This window comes from Pseudogymnoascus verrucosus (assembly GCF_001662655.1).
Source record: "Pseudogymnoascus verrucosus strain UAMH 10579 unplaced genomic scaffold scaffold_77, whole genome shotgun sequence".
Classification (NCBI taxonomy): Eukaryota; Fungi; Ascomycota; class Leotiomycetes; order Thelebolales; family Thelebolaceae; genus Pseudogymnoascus; species Pseudogymnoascus verrucosus.
In genome coordinates this window covers 23,262-43,899 of record NW_017263728.1, presented here as the reverse complement: position 1 = coordinate 43,899, position 20,638 = coordinate 23,262, and the positions used below count along the sequence as shown (strand labels likewise).

At 55.6% G+C, this 20,638-nt stretch overlaps 7 protein-coding genes across 7 annotated transcripts; 3 read left to right on the top strand and 4 right to left on the bottom strand.

Annotated features, from left to right (window-relative positions):
- Positions 1-247: 247 nt before the first annotated feature.
- Positions 248-3,066, bottom strand: VE01_10251 (uncharacterized protein; the record flags this gene model as incomplete). The annotated part of the gene is made up of 1 exon (XM_018279654.2): positions 248-3,066. The coding sequence occupies exon 1, from the start codon at positions 2,894-2,896 to the stop codon at positions 248-250; it is 2,649 nt and encodes an 882-aa protein (XP_018125432.2). The 5' UTR covers positions 2,897-3,066.
- A 245-nt stretch (positions 3,067-3,311) lies between these two features.
- On the top strand, positions 3,312-5,569 carry EXO70 (exocyst complex component). The gene has a single exon (XM_018279653.2). The coding sequence runs from the start codon at positions 3,623-3,625 to the stop codon at positions 5,549-5,551; it is 1,929 nt and encodes a 642-aa protein (XP_018125433.1). The 5' UTR covers positions 3,312-3,622; the 3' UTR covers positions 5,552-5,569.
- A 1,231-nt stretch (positions 5,570-6,800) lies between these two features.
- On the top strand, positions 6,801-9,047 carry VE01_10249 (uncharacterized protein). The gene is made up of 3 exons (XM_059464139.1): positions 6,801-7,214; positions 7,347-7,415; positions 7,496-9,047. Exons 1-3 carry the CDS (start codon positions 7,133-7,135, stop codon positions 8,698-8,700), a joined length of 1,356 nt encoding a protein of 451 aa, XP_059319245.1. The 5' UTR covers positions 6,801-7,132; the 3' UTR covers positions 8,701-9,047.
- A 90-nt stretch (positions 9,048-9,137) lies between these two features.
- Positions 9,138-10,659, bottom strand: HIS5 (histidinol-phosphate transaminase). Its single transcript, XM_018279651.2, has 2 exons — positions 10,483-10,659; positions 9,138-10,412 (listed from the first exon to the last, which is right to left on the bottom strand). Exons 1-2 carry the CDS (start codon positions 10,566-10,568, stop codon positions 9,275-9,277), a joined length of 1,224 nt encoding a protein of 407 aa, XP_018125415.1. The 5' UTR covers positions 10,569-10,659; the 3' UTR covers positions 9,138-9,274.
- Positions 10,660-11,116: 457 nt separating this feature from the next.
- Positions 11,117-14,967, bottom strand: VE01_10247 (uncharacterized protein; the record flags this gene model as incomplete). Its single annotated transcript, XM_059464138.1, has 3 exons — positions 14,004-14,967; positions 13,334-13,938; positions 11,117-13,280 (listed from the first exon to the last, which is right to left on the bottom strand). The coding sequence occupies exons 1-3, from the start codon at positions 14,505-14,507 to the stop codon at positions 11,117-11,119; spliced, it is 3,273 nt and encodes a 1,090-aa protein (XP_059319246.1). The 5' UTR covers positions 14,508-14,967.
- A 23-nt stretch (positions 14,968-14,990) lies between these two features.
- Positions 14,991-16,319, top strand: CYC2 (mitochondrial peripheral inner membrane protein; the record flags this gene model as incomplete). Its single annotated transcript, XM_018279649.1, has 1 exon — positions 14,991-16,319. The coding sequence occupies one exon, from the start codon at positions 14,991-14,993 to the stop codon at positions 16,317-16,319; it is 1,329 nt and encodes a 442-aa protein (XP_018125421.1).
- A 381-nt stretch (positions 16,320-16,700) lies between these two features.
- Positions 16,701-20,550, bottom strand: VE01_10245 (uncharacterized protein; the record flags this gene model as incomplete). The annotated part of the gene is made up of 4 exons (XM_059464137.1): positions 20,004-20,550; positions 18,789-19,946; positions 18,670-18,736; positions 16,701-18,048 (listed from the first exon to the last, which is right to left on the bottom strand). Exons 1-4 carry the CDS (start codon positions 20,098-20,100, stop codon positions 16,701-16,703), a joined length of 2,670 nt encoding a protein of 889 aa, XP_059319247.1. The 5' UTR covers positions 20,101-20,550.
- Between the last annotated feature and the right edge of the window lie 88 nt (positions 20,551-20,638).

Sequence of the window (20,638 nt, the reverse complement as noted above, 5' to 3'; positions counted from 1 at the left end):
TGTGATAAAAAATTATACAGATGGATTCGACAACCTTTAATCTTAATGGCCACTTCTCCTCTCGAGCATCTGCGCCATCAAAACAAACTGAACTTGGTATTAGATGCCCAACTTACTTCACATACACCAAACAAAACTACCACCTTATATCAACCAACACATCCACCAAACCGAAACCCCCCATACCCCAGGCCCCAAACCACCCAAACTCCCAACCTCATACACCAACCGCCCCCCCACACACCCCCTAAGCATGCTCCTGCCCCCCATCCTCCCCCACAGCCCCCATCCTCATATTCCTCCTAAAAACCTCCTCCCTCTCCCTCCCCTCCCTCTCCTCCCTCGCCCTCTTCTTCCTCTCATACACCGCCCTCACCACCCGCCTCGTCCTCTCCTTCCCCTCCTCAAAATTCGCCTTCGCAAGCCCAACAACGTTATCCACGTCCTCGGGCGTGTATATGAAGTTCCACGTGCTCATGTACGGGCTGGTCTCTGGGTCCACACCTTCCAATGCTGGGTTCGCGAGGAGTGGGAAGTAGACGACTGCGATACCTGCGTCGGGCTCCATGAGTTTCCACTCCTCGGATTTGGACTTAGGTTCGGAATCGGACTCGTCCTTGGATTGCGGGGCCGTGGATTGATCGGTGTGTTCGCGCTCTTGCGTGCTGCCGACCCAGACGCTACAGAATCCCAGGTCGCCGTTGTCACCGATGTTTCCATCAAGATTAGCGGCCGCAACTCTGCCTTTCGAAGTATCCTTCTTAGCAACCGCCTTATCATGCGCCTTATGCTCCGCCTCCGCATCCGCCTTCGCCTCTTTGAGCTTCGCCTCTGCCTCAGCGGCCGAAGTAACCTGCGCGTCTTCAAGCTGGGCAGCGGCTTCCTCAGAAGAATCGGACTTCTTGGGCCAGCCGGCACCGAGGGGCCATCCCTTGATGCCACGCTGCAGGGCGTAACCCTCTGTCACTTGGAGCCAGTTCTCGGTCTTGATGTCGGCGCTGGCGTCGAAGGCGATGAGGATATCGACGTCGCGACCTGGGCGGAGACAGCTGTAGATGGGGAGGTTGTTTGACATCCCTGCGTCCATGAGCTCGATGTGATCGGTCTTGAAGATGCTCTCGGGTGCTGTGTCGGGGAGTCTGTCTTTCATTCCCACACAGTAGTTGGGGATTGATGCGGGGTCGATGGGGTGCACTTTGGAGAGGTCATCGTTGCGCTCCTCGATGATGTCTTTGATGGTTGAGAAACCGACTGGTAGAATGCCCTTCATGATTGGTTTGACCTCCTTCGCATAGTGGCTCAAGGTAGCGCACATAGCGCTACCAAAGACACCCATTAGAAGTGGCAGCTTCATCTCTGGGACTGTAAGGCCGTTCTCTTGCGGGACGTCTTTGCCGTCTTTGAACTGTCGGCCCATGGCCCAAGTGGGAATACCGGCTGAGAACTCTTCGCAGAACATCTCGTAAGGGCTGATCTCGAACCATTGGAACCACGCCTCCTTCTTTGCCAGTGCTTTCGTCTCCTCAGATGGCCTGTCATTCTCCTTCTCCTTGTCGGTGGACTCTTCAAGAATGGGGATCTCGTGGCGGACAGCAGTGTAGATAGGCATGGGGTGTTCGCCATCTTTCAAGCTTTCGCGTTGGTTGGAGATCTTTAAGTTCCTGTTGTCGACACCAAGCTCGCCCTTTGGAACGAGAAGTCTTGCCGCGAGTAGCAGTCCATAGAGATCAACGACGCCAAAGTCGGCACCGGGGTCTCCCTTCAGTTTCTCGACAAAGCCGCTAAGTAGGAACTTGTTCGTAGGTGCAGAGTTGAGAGCCGTAAGAGCATCGGGTGGGTACGCGATGTGAGTACCAAGGCGCGCTCTTAGATGATTAACCATAGAGTCGAAGCGGCGATTTCCCAGAGATGAATGGTAGATTGCCTGCATCCAGCAGCTTCCACTAACACCGGCGGTGTAGGTGACGCACTGGAAGAGGCCGTCTTCATGTGCAGCAAGCAGAGAACCTGTTCCTGCGACAAGAGCGCGCAACCCACCTCCGGAGCTCACCATAGCAATAGTAGGGACATCATCCGGATGGACCTCTTCTTCTGGGATACCGAGATATTTTGCCAGTGCGGTTGTGGTGACCACTTTGCGCCTCTTCAGAAACTCCTTTTCCTCGTCGCATAGCTCCTGGGACACTCGAACGGTCGCGCGGCGCGCGATCTCGGGGTTGTTTTCTGGGTCTTGGGCATCCTTCCAGATCTCATCGGCAAGACTTCCAGGAGCCATTGACATCTCAAGCTGCAATTTCGACAAGCCTTCCTGGATGTTCTTTGCCCACTCCGGCAGGATAAAACCAGCGATGTTTCCTTGGACAGTACTCCACTCAACATCCTTCAGAGAAGCCAGTGATTCGAACCCGCTCGCAAAGCGGCCCCATGATGAATCGTCTGCATTTTTATCAGGAGCGGCCGCCTTTGCGAAAGGCAAGCTTGACAGCTCCTCCACATTCTCCGTCGCATCCTGCTCAATCTTCTCCTCTAGCTTCTGGCGCGCAACTCGCTCAACCGTCAACCGCTCCCGGGTCTTCGTAGGCGGCAGGGGCTGGAGAAAGTCATTCTCATACAGGACATAGGCGAGGCCGGCGATAAGTACAATTGTAGTAGCCTTGGCCACAGTGCCATTGGAATCCATCGGAGCCTTGGCTGGCTTTCGTCGGAAGAAGTGTCTTTTCTGGGCGACTACGCGATCATGCCTGAGGGGGTTTCGAGGTTCAATCCGTCCTAATATATTCGATCGCGGGCCTCGACTCCAATGCGACAGCTGCGCAAGCTGCGAATAAGGTACAAGAGCGCGGCGGCTTGGTAGAGAGGGGTTGTGTTTAAGGGTCTTCAGCACTGTCAGAATCATGGCAAGATGCAATTGGCACCCAATCTCATGACGGCGATGAGCTGGATGCTATGCAGAACTATTATGACCTGTGATTTTTTTAAGAAGCTAAATTCTAGAGGAGCTGAAGATTCAGAATCAGGGAATAAGGGATTTTGGAGGGGACTAGACTGACTACCGGCGTATGGCGGCCAAACCAGGAACAAATCGGGTAGGTGGGTAGCTCCCGCCACTTCTTACTCCCCCGGCGCTAAGGCGCTAAGCCACAGAAAACATACTCTATCATATTTTAAATTGCATGTGACATCTGTGGCTGATGACTGTGGCTGGTAACATGGCTGGTGCTGTCTGTGGCTGGTACCTGATTCAATATGTGTGTGGCTGGAGCCACCCATGAGGCCCGCGCGTGTAGGTAGCGATCATCACTCACCTCTCACTCGTCGATCAGTGAACCTCCCTAAAGCACACTATGCGACACGTCAGAATTCACAACATTCCAGAAGCATACGAAGGTCATTGAGTCTTCTATAATATACTACTTTGATCCCTACATTATTTGTGACTGCATAACTCGGTTCTCAACAAGATCCCGCAACGGGGCAACCTCACACACCATACCCAAGCTCGACAATAACATCAGCTCACCCTTCGATTGGCGCCTGGCTGGAGAGAATGACGACATTCCTTTGAGACAGCACAGTGATACGGGATTATTTCACTCCGGTAGCGGATGCGCAGCAAATCGCAATGGCTATTACCCTGAGCGCGCGCCAGGCAGCAGACGAGGAGGCGCGAGCGGAAGTCGATGTCCTGACATCACGACTGGAGAAGACAGCGCAACTGACGAAGAAGATTCAAGCTTCCCTGACACGACTAGAGACCAGCGGGCGCAGTGTACAGGAGGCGATTGGCCCAATTCACGGGAATACACAACGACTACAAGTACTGGGGAACAATATAGACTCGATACTTGGTGCGATTGAGACGGTGCGCGGGCCGTCGGATATCAAGAATAATGAGGAGGAGATCATCAGATCGGGGCCGGACAATGCGGGATTGTCATCTTATCTGGCGTCGATGAACCGTGTCACTAGGGCCTTGTCGGACCTCAAATCTACAAATATGAAATCAAACCAGCAAGCCTTGTCCGATCTCAGCAGGTTAATACAGTTTGGGAATCAGCAGCTAGAGTCTGTCTTTCGGCGCATACTACAGGAAGATGCAGCACCAGTCGAGCCGCTGAACTTCATCACGAAACAGAAACCCTGGCCCACGCTCAGCCAGGACAAGACCACACGGCTTGGCCTCATCAACTCCTTCGTTGGTGCCCGCCAACAGACATCAATGGTCGCCCAAGCCCAAGAGAGCCCAACCGCAAAAATCTACGCCAACGTCCGCGGCCCATACCTACAAGCCTCCCTCGCCAACCTCGCAGCCGCATCCGTAAACACAGCCAAGAAGAAGTCCGCCGATGCCATCTACAAGCACGGCACGAACGGGATCGGGATGTACGCCCAAGCCATCGAAGGCGCCTACATCGCCGAGCACGAGAACGTCTGCGCGCTCTTCGCCCGCGACGACTGGGGCCGGGTGTTCAACCTCGCCTGCCAAGGCGCCATGGACGACGTCGGCAGGACGCTCCGCGAGCTGAACGTGCATATCCGCGCCCACCTCACCACGGACTGCTTCCTCGCCTACGAGATCCTCGAGATCATCTCCCAGCTCTCAAGCCGCGTTGAGACGCAGACAGGCGAGCTCAAAGGCCCATTCGGGTCTGTCCTCAAACCAATCCGCGACACTGCCCGCACCTCCCTCGCGGAACTCTTAGACGATACACGCAAACGCGTCAGCGGGATCCAGAGCATCCCCGTCGACGTCCCCCCCCTCCCCATCACCACCGAGACCATGGCACGTCTCCAAACCATGGTTGAATTCCTGCGCCCCATCTCCGGCATCATGATCTCCCTCGGCGACGGCAACTGGAAGAGCGCATCCGGCACCAACGCCTCCGCGGACACTACCCCCTCCCTTGCCTCGTTCGACGTCACGGCGGACGGCAAAGAGCTCTTCGCGCACTACAGCGCCGACACGGTCGATGCGCTGCTCTCCTCCCTCCAGGCTAAGGGCGCGCAGCTGCTCAAGACAAAGCAGTTGCAGGGTGTGTTCTTGGCGAATAATCTGGTGGTTGTGAATCGCATGATCAGCGCGTCTGATCTCGCCCCCCTGCTGAAATCCCGGATCCCGAGCCTGGATACGTGGAAGAAGAAGGCGACGAGTCTGTATATGGATCCATGGCTCGAGACATCGAGGATCCTAATGGATGTCGTGCATACGGGTGGCAGTAGGACGGGGGGTGGACGGGCGGGTCGGCCGGCGTCGGGGAGCACAGGGAATGAATCCGCGGCGGTGGTGAAGGCGTTGAGTAGTAAGGAGAGGGATACGATTAAGGAGAAGTTTAGGCAGTTTAATGCGACGTTTGATGAGCTGGTGGCGAAGCATAAGATGTTGACGATGGAGAAGGAGGTTAGGGAGGCGTTTGCGAGGGATGTGCAGGCGATGGTGGAGCCGCTGTATGGGAGGTTTTGGGATAGGTATCATGAGTTAGATAGGGGGAGGGGGAAGTATGTTAAGTATGATCGCGGGGCGGTGGCGGCGATTTGTGCGGGGTTGGCGTAGGTGGTTGATACCCGGGGGTTTGAGGGGGAGGGAGAGTGAGTGGGGGAGAGGAGGGTGTTTCCGGGCTGGCCTGGGGGATAGCATCTCGAGCTTTTTTAGAGGCTGAATTACACTACAACTACTATTATGATCTTGACAGGTATCATTTTATTCAGTCTCCTTTTATCGCAGCCTTGCTCTCCCTTCTGAGGAATATCTATCTTCTTGCCTCTCTGTCCTCCAGCCTGTCCTCCTACTGCCTTACGCACCCCCCACACATCCCCACGCGTCCTCACAAACCAACCCCCATCCCCTTTCCCCTACTCCCAGGCAACACAAGCACATGAACAGTGATGTGTCCTCGCGACACGACCACGCGTCCCATCACACAACGGGGATGGATGACTCCTTTGATATCGGGTTGTATCACATGTCAATTTTGTTTATTTTTGTGAGGGGTGGTGGTGCGTGTAGGGGTATTTGTTTAGCAGGGGGTAGGTATTAGGTGCGCCACAGATTGTTGCTAGGGGGGTGCGGGCGGGTGGTGCGGTACTTGGGAGATAGATAGCATAGCACAGACAAATATACCATGGAAAAAATATCATAAATATCATATTACGCACTGTTTATGTTTTGGTCTGGATTTAGGGGTGATCTTTAGGGGGGACGGGAATGAGGGTATACAGAGGACAGATGGAGATTCAGATATAAGTAACACGCAAAAGATGAGATACATCATAATGAGCACGAACATGGCACCAACATAGAGATATACAAAGTATCTTAAAGAAACAAAAAGACAGGATTATTGTGGCGTACACGTCATGGATGCATAGTGTACATTTTTCATTTTCAGTGATTATTGTATCAGCCACAAAGCAAAGCTCGTGCTTGGTTGCCCCTTCTAGGAGTAAATTTTAGTAAATTTAGTAAGAAATGTTAGTGATCCCAAGTACCGTAAAGTACTCTGCATAGCTTAGCCCCTACACTTCCCTGTAGAAATTACTATCGCAAGTACAAGGGGGATACATAAAATAACTAAAAAGTTGGGCTAGAACGAGGGAGTTCCCTATACAAATTGTCAGGATTGTCAGGATTGTCAGGTTCGGGTTCTGTCGCCATCATAGAAAATAACAAAAACCTGTACATTAATAGGTGAATCTTGTACCTGTTAGAGAATAAATATGTACCTTATCGCTGTTTGTAGTATGCATGAGATACTCCTGTTCTCTCTAACAGGTACCTCTTACTACACCAGTAATTATTGCCTGGTCCTCCCTCCCTCCACTTTCCCTGCCAACACCACCATAAACGGGGCAACTTTACTTTTCCCTCCTCCCACATAAACAACTCCTCCGAAACATCTCCAAAATTCCTCCTTAAACCTTCACAAATCATACGCTCTCACACAGAGTCATACCAGAGGACTCGCTATAACAGTCTCTTCTATCTTCATCACCCTTTGACAGGCTCTGCCGTCTCCAACAACTCTATCTCTGCTCGATACCGAGAGAGAGAGTAAAGCTATACTATATAGCTCCCTCGCCGTCTCGCCGTCGCTGCTCGACCACAAACAACAAAATCCACCCCACGACCTTCAACATGTCTTCTGCTCCCTACCCAGTCATCGGCTCTACTGAGGGCTTGACCACAGGCTCAAACGCCGGCAACACCTTCACCAACGGTGAGGTACGGAGCTTCCCCATCTCCCTCAAAAGCTTCATGTTACTGATAACGTCACAGATTACCCCTTCCACCTCCCTAGCTCCCAACACCACCACCACCACAACAACAGCTACTGATATCTCCCCTCTAGGTGCCGACGCCTACAACACCACCACAAAGCGTTCCTCCAAGAAGAACGTCAAGGAAACTTTCACTGAGGGTAACACACCTCCCTCCTTCCCTCCCACCTACAAAAAAAACAAAACAATGAGGTCATAGCTAACCTTTCCCCCCCCTCAGGTCCCGTCGCCGAAAACGTCAAAGCCGAAGCAACCAAGACCTCCGCCGAGCTGTCCGCCCTCTCCGCCTCGCGCCAGACGCCCTCTACGCGCACCGCCACCGGCCAACCCCTCACGCACTACCACTCCTTCTTCGGCTCTCTCTTCAGCTGGGAGAACCCCCGCGCGTCGGCCCTCGCCTACGCCGCGACTGTGGTTTTCATCTTCGCAGCGCGCTACTTGGATCTCCTCCGCTATGGACTGAAGTTGACGTGGATGGCGCTCGGTGTTACCGTCGCTGCGGAGGTGGCGGGGCGCGCGCTGTTCAATGCGGGATTCACGGCACAGATTAGGCCGAGGAAGTATTATACCGTTCCCAAGTCTACGTTGGATTCGATGACTGGTGACCTGGACGAGCTGATCAACTTCTTCGTTATCGAGTCGCAGCGCCTCTTGTTCGCAGAGAACGTCCTCGCCTCCGGCGCCGCTCTTTTGTCCGCATTCATCTCCTACCACCTCGTTAAGATCGTCCCCCTCTGGGGCCTCGCTCTCATCGGCACCTCAGTCCTCTTCCTCGGCCCCCTGGTGTACACCACCAACAAGGCCCTCATCGACGGACAAATCGAGCAGCTCTCCCAGATTGTCAACGCCCAGACCACCCAGGTTCGTCAGATGGCCAGCCAGCACGCTAGCAACGCCGCTGCCACCACCAAGATGTACGTCGGCGACTACTCAGCCAAGGCACAGGAGATTATCGGACGCGCGCGCAGCTCCTCCCCAGCAGACAGGAAGTCCGTCGAGCCGTCCGTCACAACTGGTGTCACCGCCTCTAAGGTCCCATCTACCTCCTCTTTCTCCCCGGCTGCTACTTCCACCAAGAAGTCCAAGTCCAAGTCCGCCATCCCAGCCGCCGACTCCTTCCCCAAGGTCCCGGAGACTGACTCTTTCGCCCCCTCCACCACCACCTCTTCTATCCCAGTCGACACCACCACCACCATCCCCACCACCACCCTACCAACTTACACCATCCCCCCACCCGGCGCGGCGATGAAGACTGAGGGTCTCGCATCCTCAGCTGCGGACGCGGCGGCGGATCTGCGCTTTGATGATTTCCCGTCTGCGCCGAAGAAGGTGGTTGATGTTGGTGAGGACGGCCTTGCGAGGGAGGGCGTGCCGAGTGTTGGGGGTTTGGCGGCGGGGTTGAGGGAGGAGGAGCTTCTTTCTTAGAGTTGAGAGTTTGTGTGGATGATTGTGAGGGTGAGTGGTGATGGGGGGGTGTTGTAAGAAGAGAAGGGTGTATGCTTATATCTTTTGTCCGCGCTGCTTTGACGACCTTTTTTAACGTTTCTTTTCCCACACGACGAAAAATCGGACGGAGGAGGATGGATGGATGGGGTTGAGTTATTCTTTCCAATGAGTGGACGGACCGACGGACGGGCTTAATTCTCTCTGCTCGGTGTGTGCGTGCTGGTTGCTGGTTGCTTTCATTTGTTGCTGCTCTTAGGTGGCTAGTGTAGCTGGGTACAGTGGGAAGGAAGGGGATGGGGATTGGGGGTTTCTAGATTGGAAGGGGGGATAGGGAATGGAGTCGTCTTTTTATTTTAATTCTTTGCCTTGGCTTTGATGTGTTTTGAGTGAGGTGTGCACGAGTGACTATCGAAGTACTGTAATTATCATTTTTTATTCGTCTTAGAAGCTGACATCTAGATTCTACCCCCCCTCTTTTTCCTTCTCCAACCCCAGCTCCCTCCCTCTCTCCTCCTATGTCCTAAATCCATCTTTTCCCACTCAAATTCTATAATTACGCACCAACCTCCCCCCAAACCTCCTCAACAACCTTCCCCACCTCCCCCAAAAACCTCGTCACCTCCTCCTCCGTCCCAACCGTAACCCTCAGACACCCAAGACACCCAAACTCCGTCCCTCTAAACCTAACAACCACCCCCCTCCCCGCAGCAAGACGTTCATAAACCCCCTTCGCGACAGTATTATCCGGCTCCCCCTTCTGATTCAATATCTCAAACAGCAGGAAATTCGCTGCCTCTCCTCCTCTCAACCTTCCAACACCCTTAATGGACGGTAAAGCAGCAACAAGACGTTCGCGCTGCTCAACGATTTTCGAGCGCGAGGCTTCCATCTCCGCCACCCCCTCCTTCGACAGCGCGGCGGAAGCGAGGATGCTGGTGGGGGTGCTGATATTATAAGGCGCCTTCAACGCATTCATCAACCCCGCTACCTCCTTCGCCGCAAACGCCGCACCCAGTCTCACACCCGCCAACCCAAAAGCCTTTGACAGCGTCTGCAGCACCACCAGGTTGGGATACGCAGTCACCAGCGGCGCAGCCGACGAAGACGCGGGCGCGAAATCAATATACGCTTCGTCTACCACTATAATCCCATTATACGTCTTGTGACTCAGCAACTCCACAATATCCTTCGGCGGGATGAGCGACCCAGTCGGGTTCCCGGGTGAGCAGAGGTAGAGGATCTTAATCGTCTTATCTGCCTCTAGGGCGGCGGAGAGGGCAGGGACGTCGGGCCCGAAAGTCGGCGCTGGGAGAAGCGGGACGGAAACGAGAGAGACGTCGTTGGTGTGTGCAGAGACGGTGTACATCCCATACGTCGGCGGACAAACCAAAATCTTATCCCTACCCGGCACGCAAAAGCTCCTCAAAAGTGCATCGATCGCCTCATCGCTCCCAACACCCAGAAAAAGGTTCTCTGCCGTCAACGGCGCGGGCGTAGGTATTTGGTTCGGAGGCGGGGAGGCATTGCGGAGATCGCAGAGCAGCGTTTTCAGCGGGCCCTGGTGGGGGTCGGGATATCGGTTTAGAGTCTTGAGGGAGAGGTCGGCGGATGTGAGGGAGGGGGGGAGGGAGGGACCGAAGGCGTTTTCGTTGGCGTCGAGGAGGATGTTTGTGCCGTCGTCTTTGTAGTCGCTGTGAGAGGGGTTCGAGGTCAGCATGGGTTGTCTGGGCCTGGGGGGGATGGAGGGGAGGAGGGGCTTACTCGCGCGCGCAGCGGTATGGTTGGAGAGCGAGGATATTAGGGCGCGCACAGGTCTGCAGATTGAAAGGCGAGGATGAGGAAGTCATGGTGGGCGGATTGGATGTGTGAAGTTGGTGATGGGGGAGGAGGAAGAAGGGAGGAAGGGGAGGGATTGGAATGGTTATATGGTGGTCGTGGTGGGGGAGGGGAGTCACACAGATTAGTCGTACAGTATTGTAAGCCGCTGTAGGATTTATTTTTACGGTGGGGGGATTGGACCAGATGTGCAGGTTTTTGGTGGGGGTTTTGGCGGGGTATTTAAGGGGGATCACGTGTTTTGATGTTGGGAGATGGGCGTCAGGAGAACTTGGGTATAGAGAGGGAGACTGGAATTATACGTGTGGTAAACGATGGAGGCTCTCGTGGGAAGGAAGATAGAGAGGCCGATATAGACATAGTCACACGGACCCAGACAGATAGTGTCATACAATATAACCTTAAATCCATTCTATCTACTCGTGGGGCCCAATACTCCACATCCTATGTTCAGTCTGGGTATATATATCCTATCCCTATCCCCATCTACACCAACCTCACATTCTCCCCTTCCCCTAGCTTCCCCCTTCACCCCCCTTCTCATCTATCTAGCACAACGCTACTTCTCCCCCGGCAACCCCGCCAAACTCGCACTCCTCTTCCCCCACCCCCAAAACCCCCCTCCCGTCGCCGCCGCCGTCGCAGCAGGCGGCGTCCCACCCCCACTCCTCGCTCCCTGACTAACCTGCCTCTCCAACGGCGACCCTCCCCCTCCATTCCCACCACCACCATTACCATTCCCACTAATCATCCTCCTCAACGCCTCCAGTTTCCCCCTCGCCTCCTCCGCCTCCTGCCTCGCCGTCGCCTCCGCCGTCTTCGCCTGCACAAGCTCCAAAATCAACGCATCGTTATCCGCCCCTCCCCCTCCGCTCTGGCCACTCAAACTCGGCGCCAAACTAGGCGCATGCAAACTCCCCGCCCCCGGACTCAACGGCACGGGCGGAACCTCCTCCTCCTCCCCCGCAAGCATGGAGGTATACAAACTACTTGACCTCTTCGCGAACCCGCCGGGCCCGGAAGCGGGAGTGCGTGTTGATTTTTGCCGGCCGAGTTTGAGTTCGCGGAGACCGTTGGAGCTGTGTGCTGAGGCGCGACGGCTCCAGTCGCTTCTTTCCCCGTCGTCATTGTCGTTGTTGTTGGAGCTGGCGCTCGGCTGCCGAGAGCGGAGTTCTGCGACTACTTTCTCCAACCGACCTCGCTCAGCTTGGCCTTGGCGGACATGTGCGTGCCCTTCTCGCACTTGCTCGCCTAACTTGCTAACCTCACGCTCGCAATCGAGTAATCGACGAGCCAGGTCCTGGTTCTTGGAGACTTCCATCCCCAACTGTCCCTTGGCGTGGGCGAGGTCAGCACGGAGTTGGGCTTTGGATTGGAGGACCGCGGAGTCGCGGTTCGAGGGGGTGGAGAAGCGGTGTGAGAGAGTTGCGAGGAGGGCAGGGATACTGGGCGTTGAGGGTGCGGGGCCCGAGGCGGCGGCGATGGCGAGGGAAATGTGCGCGGGTGTTCCGCCGGGTGATTGCTCGTCTGAGTCTTGGGGGGATGATTCGGGTGGAGGAAGAGTTGAAGAAGGTTGTGTTGATGTGGATTCTTCGGTTTCGGTGGGTGATAATTCAGTCGTACTAGACGTCGCACCAACAGAAGACGAAGCCTCAGTGTGTTCCATCGGGGAATCATGCTTCGACCCCTCCGTGCCCTCTTCACTCTCCTTCCCACCGTCCTCGGTCGTCGTATCCTCAGGGGACTCCCCCTCCGTCTCCTCCCCCTCAGCCTCCATACCATTCTTCTTCAACACGTCAAGCAGCAGCCTAACCGCCACGCGGTCCTCCTCCCTTTCCTCCCTCTCCCTCTGCAGCCTCGTAGCCAGCATAGCCTGTTCCCTCTGCATTTCGCTCAGCGCGAGGAGTAAATCCTCAATCTGCCCATTTAAACTCTTGTTACTACTCGCTAGCGCCTTCTGGCTCCCCACCGCCGCCGAGAGAACCGTAGACGGCACCCGCACCGACGCGCCGTCCGACTGCGACGATCCCCGCGACGTCGCTTCGGTCGTCGAGCTATCTGTGCTCCCCTCCCCTGACCCAAGAGTAGACATACTCTGCTTGCTCGTCGATTTCCTCAAGAAGCTGCCTGCGCGCCGGTACGGCGCCAGTGTCGCAGGGTTGAGTGTCATGCTCTTCGACGAGGAGTTCCACATGCGCCCCAGGAAGCGGGAACCCGCTGATACGATATCAGCGGAGTGGGCGGGTGCCTTGCCGCTCTCCTGGCTCTCGCTGTATCGCCTCTCGAGCGACTGTAGGAGGTCATTTGTGATCGTGCCAGTCAAGCTGACAAAGTCGTTAACGAAGGCATCGGCGTCCATGCGATAGCAATCCCAGAGTCCGCGGGACAGAAGCAACTGCATGACGTCCTCAAACTCGGCGCAAGCAGTGATACGCTCCTCGTTCTTGCGCATCACGGCGAGCGCGACACGCATCATGGTCTCCGAGGCACCCTCGGCGAAAATCACATCGTAGATGCGAAAGAGCATCGGTAGGGGACAGGTGACGGCGAAAAAGGAGAGGAACCATTGCGAGACATATGCGGGTTCGATTTGGAGGTGATCGAGGTGCGCAGCGAGGGCGGGGAGGTGGCGTTTGAGCAGTTCGCCGAACTGGAAGATGCGCACGTGCAGACCGGAGAGGTCGGGGAGGTAGCAGCTTCGGAGGTCGTAGTTCTCCATCAATCTAGCAACGAATGAGCCTGTGTCTTCGTAGTAAGTGGGATAGGGGGTGCTTACCGCACTAATATACAAAACGCCTGGGTATCGCCCATATGCATCAACAGCGGCCCCACGAGGAACCCCAGACCCTGACAATACCCAATCTTAGGATCGTACAAACTAAAGCACCTCAGTACCTTCCCCAACATCCTCTGTCCCTCCCCATTCGGATCGCGAAACATCTCCACCCCCGGAAAGCTGCGCCCGAGATCCTTCCCAATGATCCCCTCATACGGACTCGAGCCCCCGCATAGACGCTCATATTCCTCCTCGAGCGCCAGGTCCCTTGCACCAGACATGCTCTGCCACACCACGCCCCTCAGCGGCGGCGGGATACCCGCACGGATCTTCTTGGACAGCAGCGTCGGCAGTCGCTGCGCAGTGCGCTTGTAATCCTGCACCACCGCGGCGTAGAACTCGAGGTCCGTCATCGCGGGTGCGGGAAGTAAGGAATACCGCAGCGCTGGAGGCGAGGGCGCATTAACCATCTGTTTTAGCTGCTGCATAGACGGTGGGCGTCGCTGCATGCGTTGTTCTGCTTGTGCTCGCGCGAGACCAGATTTCGGGTTTGTAGCTAGGAGGTTGTTTTCTTGCTCGAGGCGGGCGAGGAGGAGGGCTGTGGACTATGATTCAGTTAGGATGGGAACAAGAAGGTGATTCACAGGCAATGGGTGGTAAGGGGGCTTACATCTTCAGTATCCTGATCCCTTGGCTCTTGCTCCTCTGTCCGCTCAAGCACCTCCCAGTTCACGCTCTCGGTCTCGCTGTCGCTTTTATCACTCCTCCTCCTGGCCTCCTTGTCCTTGGCGCCGGGGACTTCCATCCTCGCAATCTCAGTCTCGTAGACAGTATCCGCATCGGTATCATCTGAATCCTCCTCCTCAGGGATGATTCCCCTCGCAATTTGCTCGGTTGCAGTTGTTTTTGTCTTGTCCTCTTCCTCCTCTTCTTCTTCGTCGTCTTCGTCCTCGCTATCCTTGTCCTCGTCCTTATCGCCAGACTCGTCGTCAACCTCGTTTTTCCCTCCTATCTCAGGAGACACAGCAGCAGTTCCAGAAGCAGTCCCAGAAACATCAGACCCTCCCAATGCAGGCTCAGGCTCAGACAATCGCACCGTGACCATAGAATCACGCAGCACCGTCTCCTTCTTCTTCATCGCGACATCGCTAGGAAGCTCCCCTAGCTCATCCATAATGACGGTTCCTTGACGCAGCGGTGGGCCGAGAATGACGCTGCGAATTATGTGCGCGTCATGTGTGCCTTTTCTCAGCCAGTATATGATAAATTCGAGAAAGTAGTATTGTTTCGTATGTCGGGATATATTGTACAAATCGATTCTTTTCTCCTTGTTTCGAGGGCGTTTGTGTCGTGGAAAATGAGTTCCTGTCGCCCGTTTGGTGCCAGACCCTGCTCGTTCGTCCCTGTCCCTGTCCCCTAAACACAATCGCCCACGCGCTCTCTTCAAATTTACCCAGACAGACGTAAACAAATCGCCCAGCCGTATATACAACCAAACAAGCAGTCCAAATCCCAGACAAAAATCCTCTTTGAACGAAAAAAACAAAACTGTTCTTCCTATGTAAATAAAACAGAAATCACAGCGGGGGGCAACCAGGGGGCGGGCACCAGACGACAGTCAAACGGCAGTGGAGGGTTGATCCCTCCCCTTTGAGCCATGCAGGGTCCGAGGGTCGCGCATTGGGAATTTCCCGCGCCGGCGCCTTACCCCCGTACGTCTGTCAAGTCACGTCACCCGCCAGCCTTGCGCGCCGATTTTAAATTCAACCTCCCCCTCCTCCACCAAGACGAAAAAGCTTCAATGCATCGCTGTGCACGACTTGCGCGCTCGACGCGGCGGGTATGTAGGGGAGATGTAGGATATACGCATAATACGACGCCGGTCGCCGTCATCTTCAGATGCTGCTTTTCGACGACAACTCGCGCTGCAGAACCCAGCAGCGAATCTACCTCCTCCACCCAGCCAACACCACCAAAATCCTCGAAATCAACCTCTACACTCTTCCTCACAACCCTCGCCCTCGCCGCAGCAGGAGCAACGACATACCAGCTCTCCTCCTCCTCTTCGCCGCCTAGTTCGGGGCTACACGAACGCATATTCACACCCTACACCATCACGTCCAAAACGCCCATCTCACCCACCTCTACGATCTTCACTCTCTCTCCCCCGCCCTCACAAACCTCCCCGACTTCAGACACACAATCAGCCGACCCCTTCGCCCCCCTCTGGCCAACAATCTGGTCCCTCACCTTCCGCCAACCCCAACTCCAAGTCGCCCGCTCTTACACCCCTCTCCCCCCGCTGTCCACCACCCCCACCACCCCCGGCGCCCTCCGCTTCCTCATCCGCCGCGAACACGGCGGCGAAGTCTCAACCTACCTCTCCCGCCTCTCCGTGGGTTCTACAATCGACATCCGCGGTCCGGTAGTCGAATACGCCATCCCCCCCGACGTCTCGGACGTCGTCTTCCTCGCTGGTGGTACCGGGATTGCTCCCGCGTTACAAGCTGTGCGCGCTGTACTTGGTGATGGAGTTTCGGGGGAGGGGGATAAATCTACAAATACGACGGTGAAGATACTCTGGGCAAACCGCCAACGCTCCGAATGCTCCGGCGCACCTCTACCCGCGCCATCATGGTGGCGCATATGGGACACCACCCCCACGTCAACCGAACCACCCAGCCCCCTTGTAGAAGAACTAAGGGGTTTAGAAGCGCGATACCCCGGCCGCGTGGAGGTGAAATATTTCATCGACGCAGAAGGCTCATTTATTGATCGCCGGGGCATACTTGATGCTGTGAAATCGGCAGGGAAGGAGGAGAAGGAGGGCAGGAAATTAATCATGGTCGCTGGACCGGATGGATTCGTGAAGCATTATGTTGGGCCGCGTGTGTGGGAGGGGGGAGAGGAGAAGCAGGGACCGCTTGGGGGGGTGGTGAAGGGGTTAGGGCTGGGGGTAAAGGGGTGGGAGGTTGTGAAGTTATAGGAAAAGGGCGTTGATAAAGAGGGTTGGATAGAAGAGGCTGTGAGATTATAATACTGTATACTGTAGATACTGTACCATAGAAGTGAAAGGAGTAATAGAAGTGATAGAAGTGATGATAGAAGTGTTAGAATTCGAAGTCTAGTTCCGCTTCACTATACCTCGCTGTAAATGAGTAGAACGCATAACATACAATACAACCATCCATCCACCCACCAGACAGAAACGCATAAGTCATCCCATCTGTATGTATACCGGCCCAACTCCGCGCCTCACGCCAAACCCCCATCTCCAGCGCCATGCATAAATAACAAAACCAACCACCCGCTCAACCCAGTCGGCGCCACTCACTCAAATACCTTATATCCTCTCTCCCCCCGCCTACTAAACCTCCCCATAAAGCCTCCCCCCCACCTTCTCCCCCCTCCCCCCCACCGCCTGCACCCCACTCTGAAACACCTCCCTCGCCCACACAAAATCCTCCATCACAGCCCCATGCCTCCCACACGCCGTATCCCACCACATCCTCACCTTCTCATCCTCCCTCACCCCCTCCACATACCTGCTCACAACCTTCCCGCCAATCGTCCCCAGCCAGCCCTTGGGGAAGGTATCAACCTCGTTCTTCCTCGCCACAAAATGGCAGACCATTTGGGTGTTGAAGGCGTCCCATGCGGCCATGTATGCGTGCATAGACGCCATGTAGGTATCCCACGCCGCCTGCGTCGGGCGCGGCGCATCCGGTGCTATGGCGGGAGGGGAGGGGCCGCGGGGGGGTTGCGGGAGATCAAGGTTAGCGGGTTTAAACCCCACCCCCTTCCCAACCGGCGCCGTCGTCGCTGCCTTTGAAGCGAAGGGGAGATTAGACGTCAGGTCAGCGAAAGATGACAGGCCAGCGGGGGGGGTGTAGAGAGGTTCCGTCTTCTTGAGATCGTCGAGGTTGGCGGCTAGGCCGGAGGTGTTTAGGGCTTCTTTGGGGGGGAGGGCAGGGCCGGGGGCGGAAGAGGGGGGAGCGCCAAAGGAGGTGCTGGTTGTGTCGCTAGGACGCCATTCCGCGCGCGTGGGCTCGACATAGACGTTTCGCGCGTCATTCGTCGGTTGAGGGGGGTCAATATCCATTGCCGTCGGGCTTGACACAAGCGGTGGCTGGGCGAAGGTACTCGCCCCGGTTTCCGCGCCTGGCACGGGTCTCGATCCCATTAACTGCGGCTCATCATCGCCGCTATCAACCATAGCAGCCGTGCCGGTAGTCTTAGTCACAGGCGGCCCCTTGCTCGACGACGAGGCAGCCTTGGCGCGTCTGCTTGAGTTCGTGCGAGACCTGCTCAAAGATCCTGGGGAAGGATGGGGCGGTGGAGCGAAAATGCCAGGTTTGAACGTTTGGGCCCATTCTTCGGCAGAGAATTTCGTGCCGCCTGGAGACGATGTAGCTCCTTCTGTACCGCTCGACTGCTGAAGAATCTCGGGGTCGATATTCGGATATGGCGACTTGGTGCTGACCGGTGGAACTCGCGGCTTTGGAGGAGATCGGTTCCTAGCGCGACTGGTAGAGTTACCGCGGGCCGGTTGAGCAGCGGCTTCCTTTCCGAAATAGTCTTCACCAGCTTCGAATTTTCCGTGCCAGTCCGTAGGCGTGAAAGTCGTGCTGATGTTCTCTGTGCTGCTAGTAGTAGGGAACTGTCGTGGCACCGAGTGCGCCGTGTACGTCTCGCCATCGACCTGGAAGGTAAAGCTAAAGGCGCCAGTAAAGTCAGCATCAAGGGTCTTGTTATCTTTCATACATTTAGAGAAATCCTCCCAGCTGTGGAAGGTGAGGTCTGGGCCTTCGATACTGCCGAAGATAGTGGGATTTCGGATGATGGAGAACCCGGCAAAGTAGAATGAGGCGCCACTTGGGCCGCTCTGTGCGTTCAATGGTGGGATTCTTGAGGTAACTCCGAAGGTTGGCTTTTCCACTGGTACGTCCAGAATAGGGTAGGTAGTTGTGGTGTTTGGCAAGCTGCCATGTCTCGCACGGCCGACAGGCGTCGTGGCGCTGGCCACCTTCCCGGTGACAAGAGTAGACGGGTCATCATGCTTCTTGACAAGACGATCAAGGACATTGAACTGCTCGGCTTCGAACGCATTCATGCCACAGGAAGATCCGTTGAACAGGGCTCCACTAGGAGTATTTGGTGGCGAGAGATCCGAGTGCGACGGGAAAAGATTGGGCCACTTCTTGCCAGCCTCACTAGAAGCACGTGCAAAAGGGCTAGAAACAACCCGTCTAGCTTCATTGACAACCACACTTGGAGAACGTCTTGCGGAGCGGAGATATTGTGGGCGTGGAAATGGGAGCTTAGGGTCTCTGTACATTTTTGGGTCAGCGTTTGGTCTTCCCGCGTTCTGTGCGCCATGGCTCTGCTGATCATGCGATGCTTCTGCGAAACGTTAGACTGGTCGTACGAAGGCATTGCAAGGGGATCAACTTACGAGCAGTTCCGGTTGGTGTAGCTTGGGCTTGTGTTCTCCGAGATCTGCTCTTCGCGTACACTCTCTGTTGGACGTCCTCCGATTCGTCTGAGCTTGAGCTCGAGTAGTCCACAATAGCTTCAGTGGTGCGTGGCTCGCTCATATTGCTAGCTCTGGTTGCTCGGGAAAAGGTCCGCTTTGGAGAAGTGTTGAGATTGGTGTCTGACCCAACTCTGCTGCCAGCATTGAGCTCGGGTGACAGGCGAGGAGTACGACTGGGTCGACTTGGGCTTGCACTGCGGTGTCTCTCACGAGTCCCTGACGAGCCAGAGCCCCTGCTGCCGCCGGCTCTTCCAGACGGAGTTCTAGTGCTGTTGGATCTGCCGAAATTGACCGACTCGAATGGGTCTGTCTTTTCGCCTCCATGGCTCGCATATGGAGTGCTTAATCGCGGCTCCAACGGTGTTCCTGTCTTCTCTCTGAACTGTCTCAAAGGGTCCACAGGTGCATTTCTTGGCGGGGTCTTCTGAGGTGGTGGCTGCTGTTTCGCAGTTGGTGCCCTGCCTGCGCGCTGTGTATAATATGCCGAGGTATTCGCAGCAGCGGGTTCATCTCCACCAGCGGCGCCAGGCGCGTAGCCGTTTCTCTTTGGAATCGGAGGTGGCTGCGGTTTTGGAACTTGCTGTCGGGAGCTTCTCCTCTCATCCGTACCTGGTGTTGGCTGATATCCATGGGGGTTATATGGAGGAGGCGCCTTTCCACCTCGCATTTTTGACCAGGCCTCGTATGTCTTTCGTCGTGCCTCAGCCCCATCGTCCTCCGCTGGCTTTGCCCCAGATGAAGCCGACGTATATGCTCCTGAGCCAGGCTTAAAATTGTTCGCATATCGCTGAGCACCTGCTGATGGCGGGGGTGGCTGAGCTCGTGATCGCGACGGTCTTGGGGGAGGAGGAAAGTCGGTAGCAACGTTTGCCCAAGGGTTGCCTCGTGCAAACCCAGATGCGGGGCGGGCCTGAGACGCAAAGCCACCTCCAGCGCCGCCGCCTCTGGACCGTCCTACATCGTATTTTGCTCGCTGTTCTGGATCGGTGAGGACTTCGTGTGCGGACTGGATCGTTTGGAATTTCGCGTTCACTTCGAGCTCGCGTCCTGGGTTGCGGTCGGGGTGGTATTTCAAAGCTGTGAGGTGAAGAAGGTTAGAAACGGCGAGCCGCGCAAGCTGAAAGAGGTACTAACCCAGAGATCTAAACTGCTTCTTGATCTCGATCTCCGTAGCATTGGGCGCAATCTCCAGATCACCATAGTAATCGCGTGTCAAGTCGGCCTTGACCATTGTGCCTGGACACAAGGACGATTAGGCCTGGGTCAGTCGTCTTGGGTGGCAGATCTTGGCATATAGCTCGACTGTGCTTCGTAACTGTCGCACTCGTAGTGAATAAGGGTTCTATCTCGTCTCAAATATGCAGATGAGAGCTATGCACGCAGGATAAGGGCAGAGAATAAAATGTGACTGAAAGCTGTGTCGAAAAGCCAACGTAAGTCTGGCTTGCGTGTTTGACAAAAGTCGTGGGTGCCGCGGCAACGAGGCCAAGGATAGAGAGTGGGTTTGTAGGCTATGCGGGAAAGTGGAAACGCAACTTTCTGACCAAGGGCACAGCGAGAGAAAGATGAGCTGGTGATGCCACAAGGAACAAATACAGTATCTGATACACAGCCACGAGATGTTGGGCGGGGTGCAACAAGATAGCGGAATGGTGCAGTTATTCGGATAGCGAGGCGGAGGGGATGTGTTTACCAGAAGCACGCTTCTGTCAGAACGAGGCAGCTGATTTTAGGCGAGGCCAGCACAGCAAGCAGGAAAATAACGCCGA

Coding starts and splice junctions, on each gene's coding strand:
- HIS5 (XM_018279651.2), bottom strand. CDS start 10,568: ATGACTTCCTCATCCTCGCCTTTCAATCTGCAGACCTGTGCGCGCCCT. Junction 10,413..10,482: donor CCATACCGCTGCGCGCGCGA/GTAAGCCCCTCC, acceptor CCCCTCTCACAG/CGACTACAAAGACGACGGCA.
- VE01_10249 (XM_059464139.1), top strand. CDS start 7,133: ATGTCTTCTGCTCCCTACCCAGTCATCGGCTCTACTGAGGGCTTGACC. Junction 7,215..7,346: donor CGGCAACACCTTCACCAACG/GTGAGGTACGGA, acceptor TCTCCCCTCTAG/GTGCCGACGCCTACAACACC. Junction 7,416..7,495: donor CAAGGAAACTTTCACTGAGG/GTAACACACCTC, acceptor CCCCCCCCTCAG/GTCCCGTCGCCGAAAACGTC.
- EXO70 (XM_018279653.2), top strand. CDS start 3,623: ATGGCTATTACCCTGAGCGCGCGCCAGGCAGCAGACGAGGAGGCGCGA.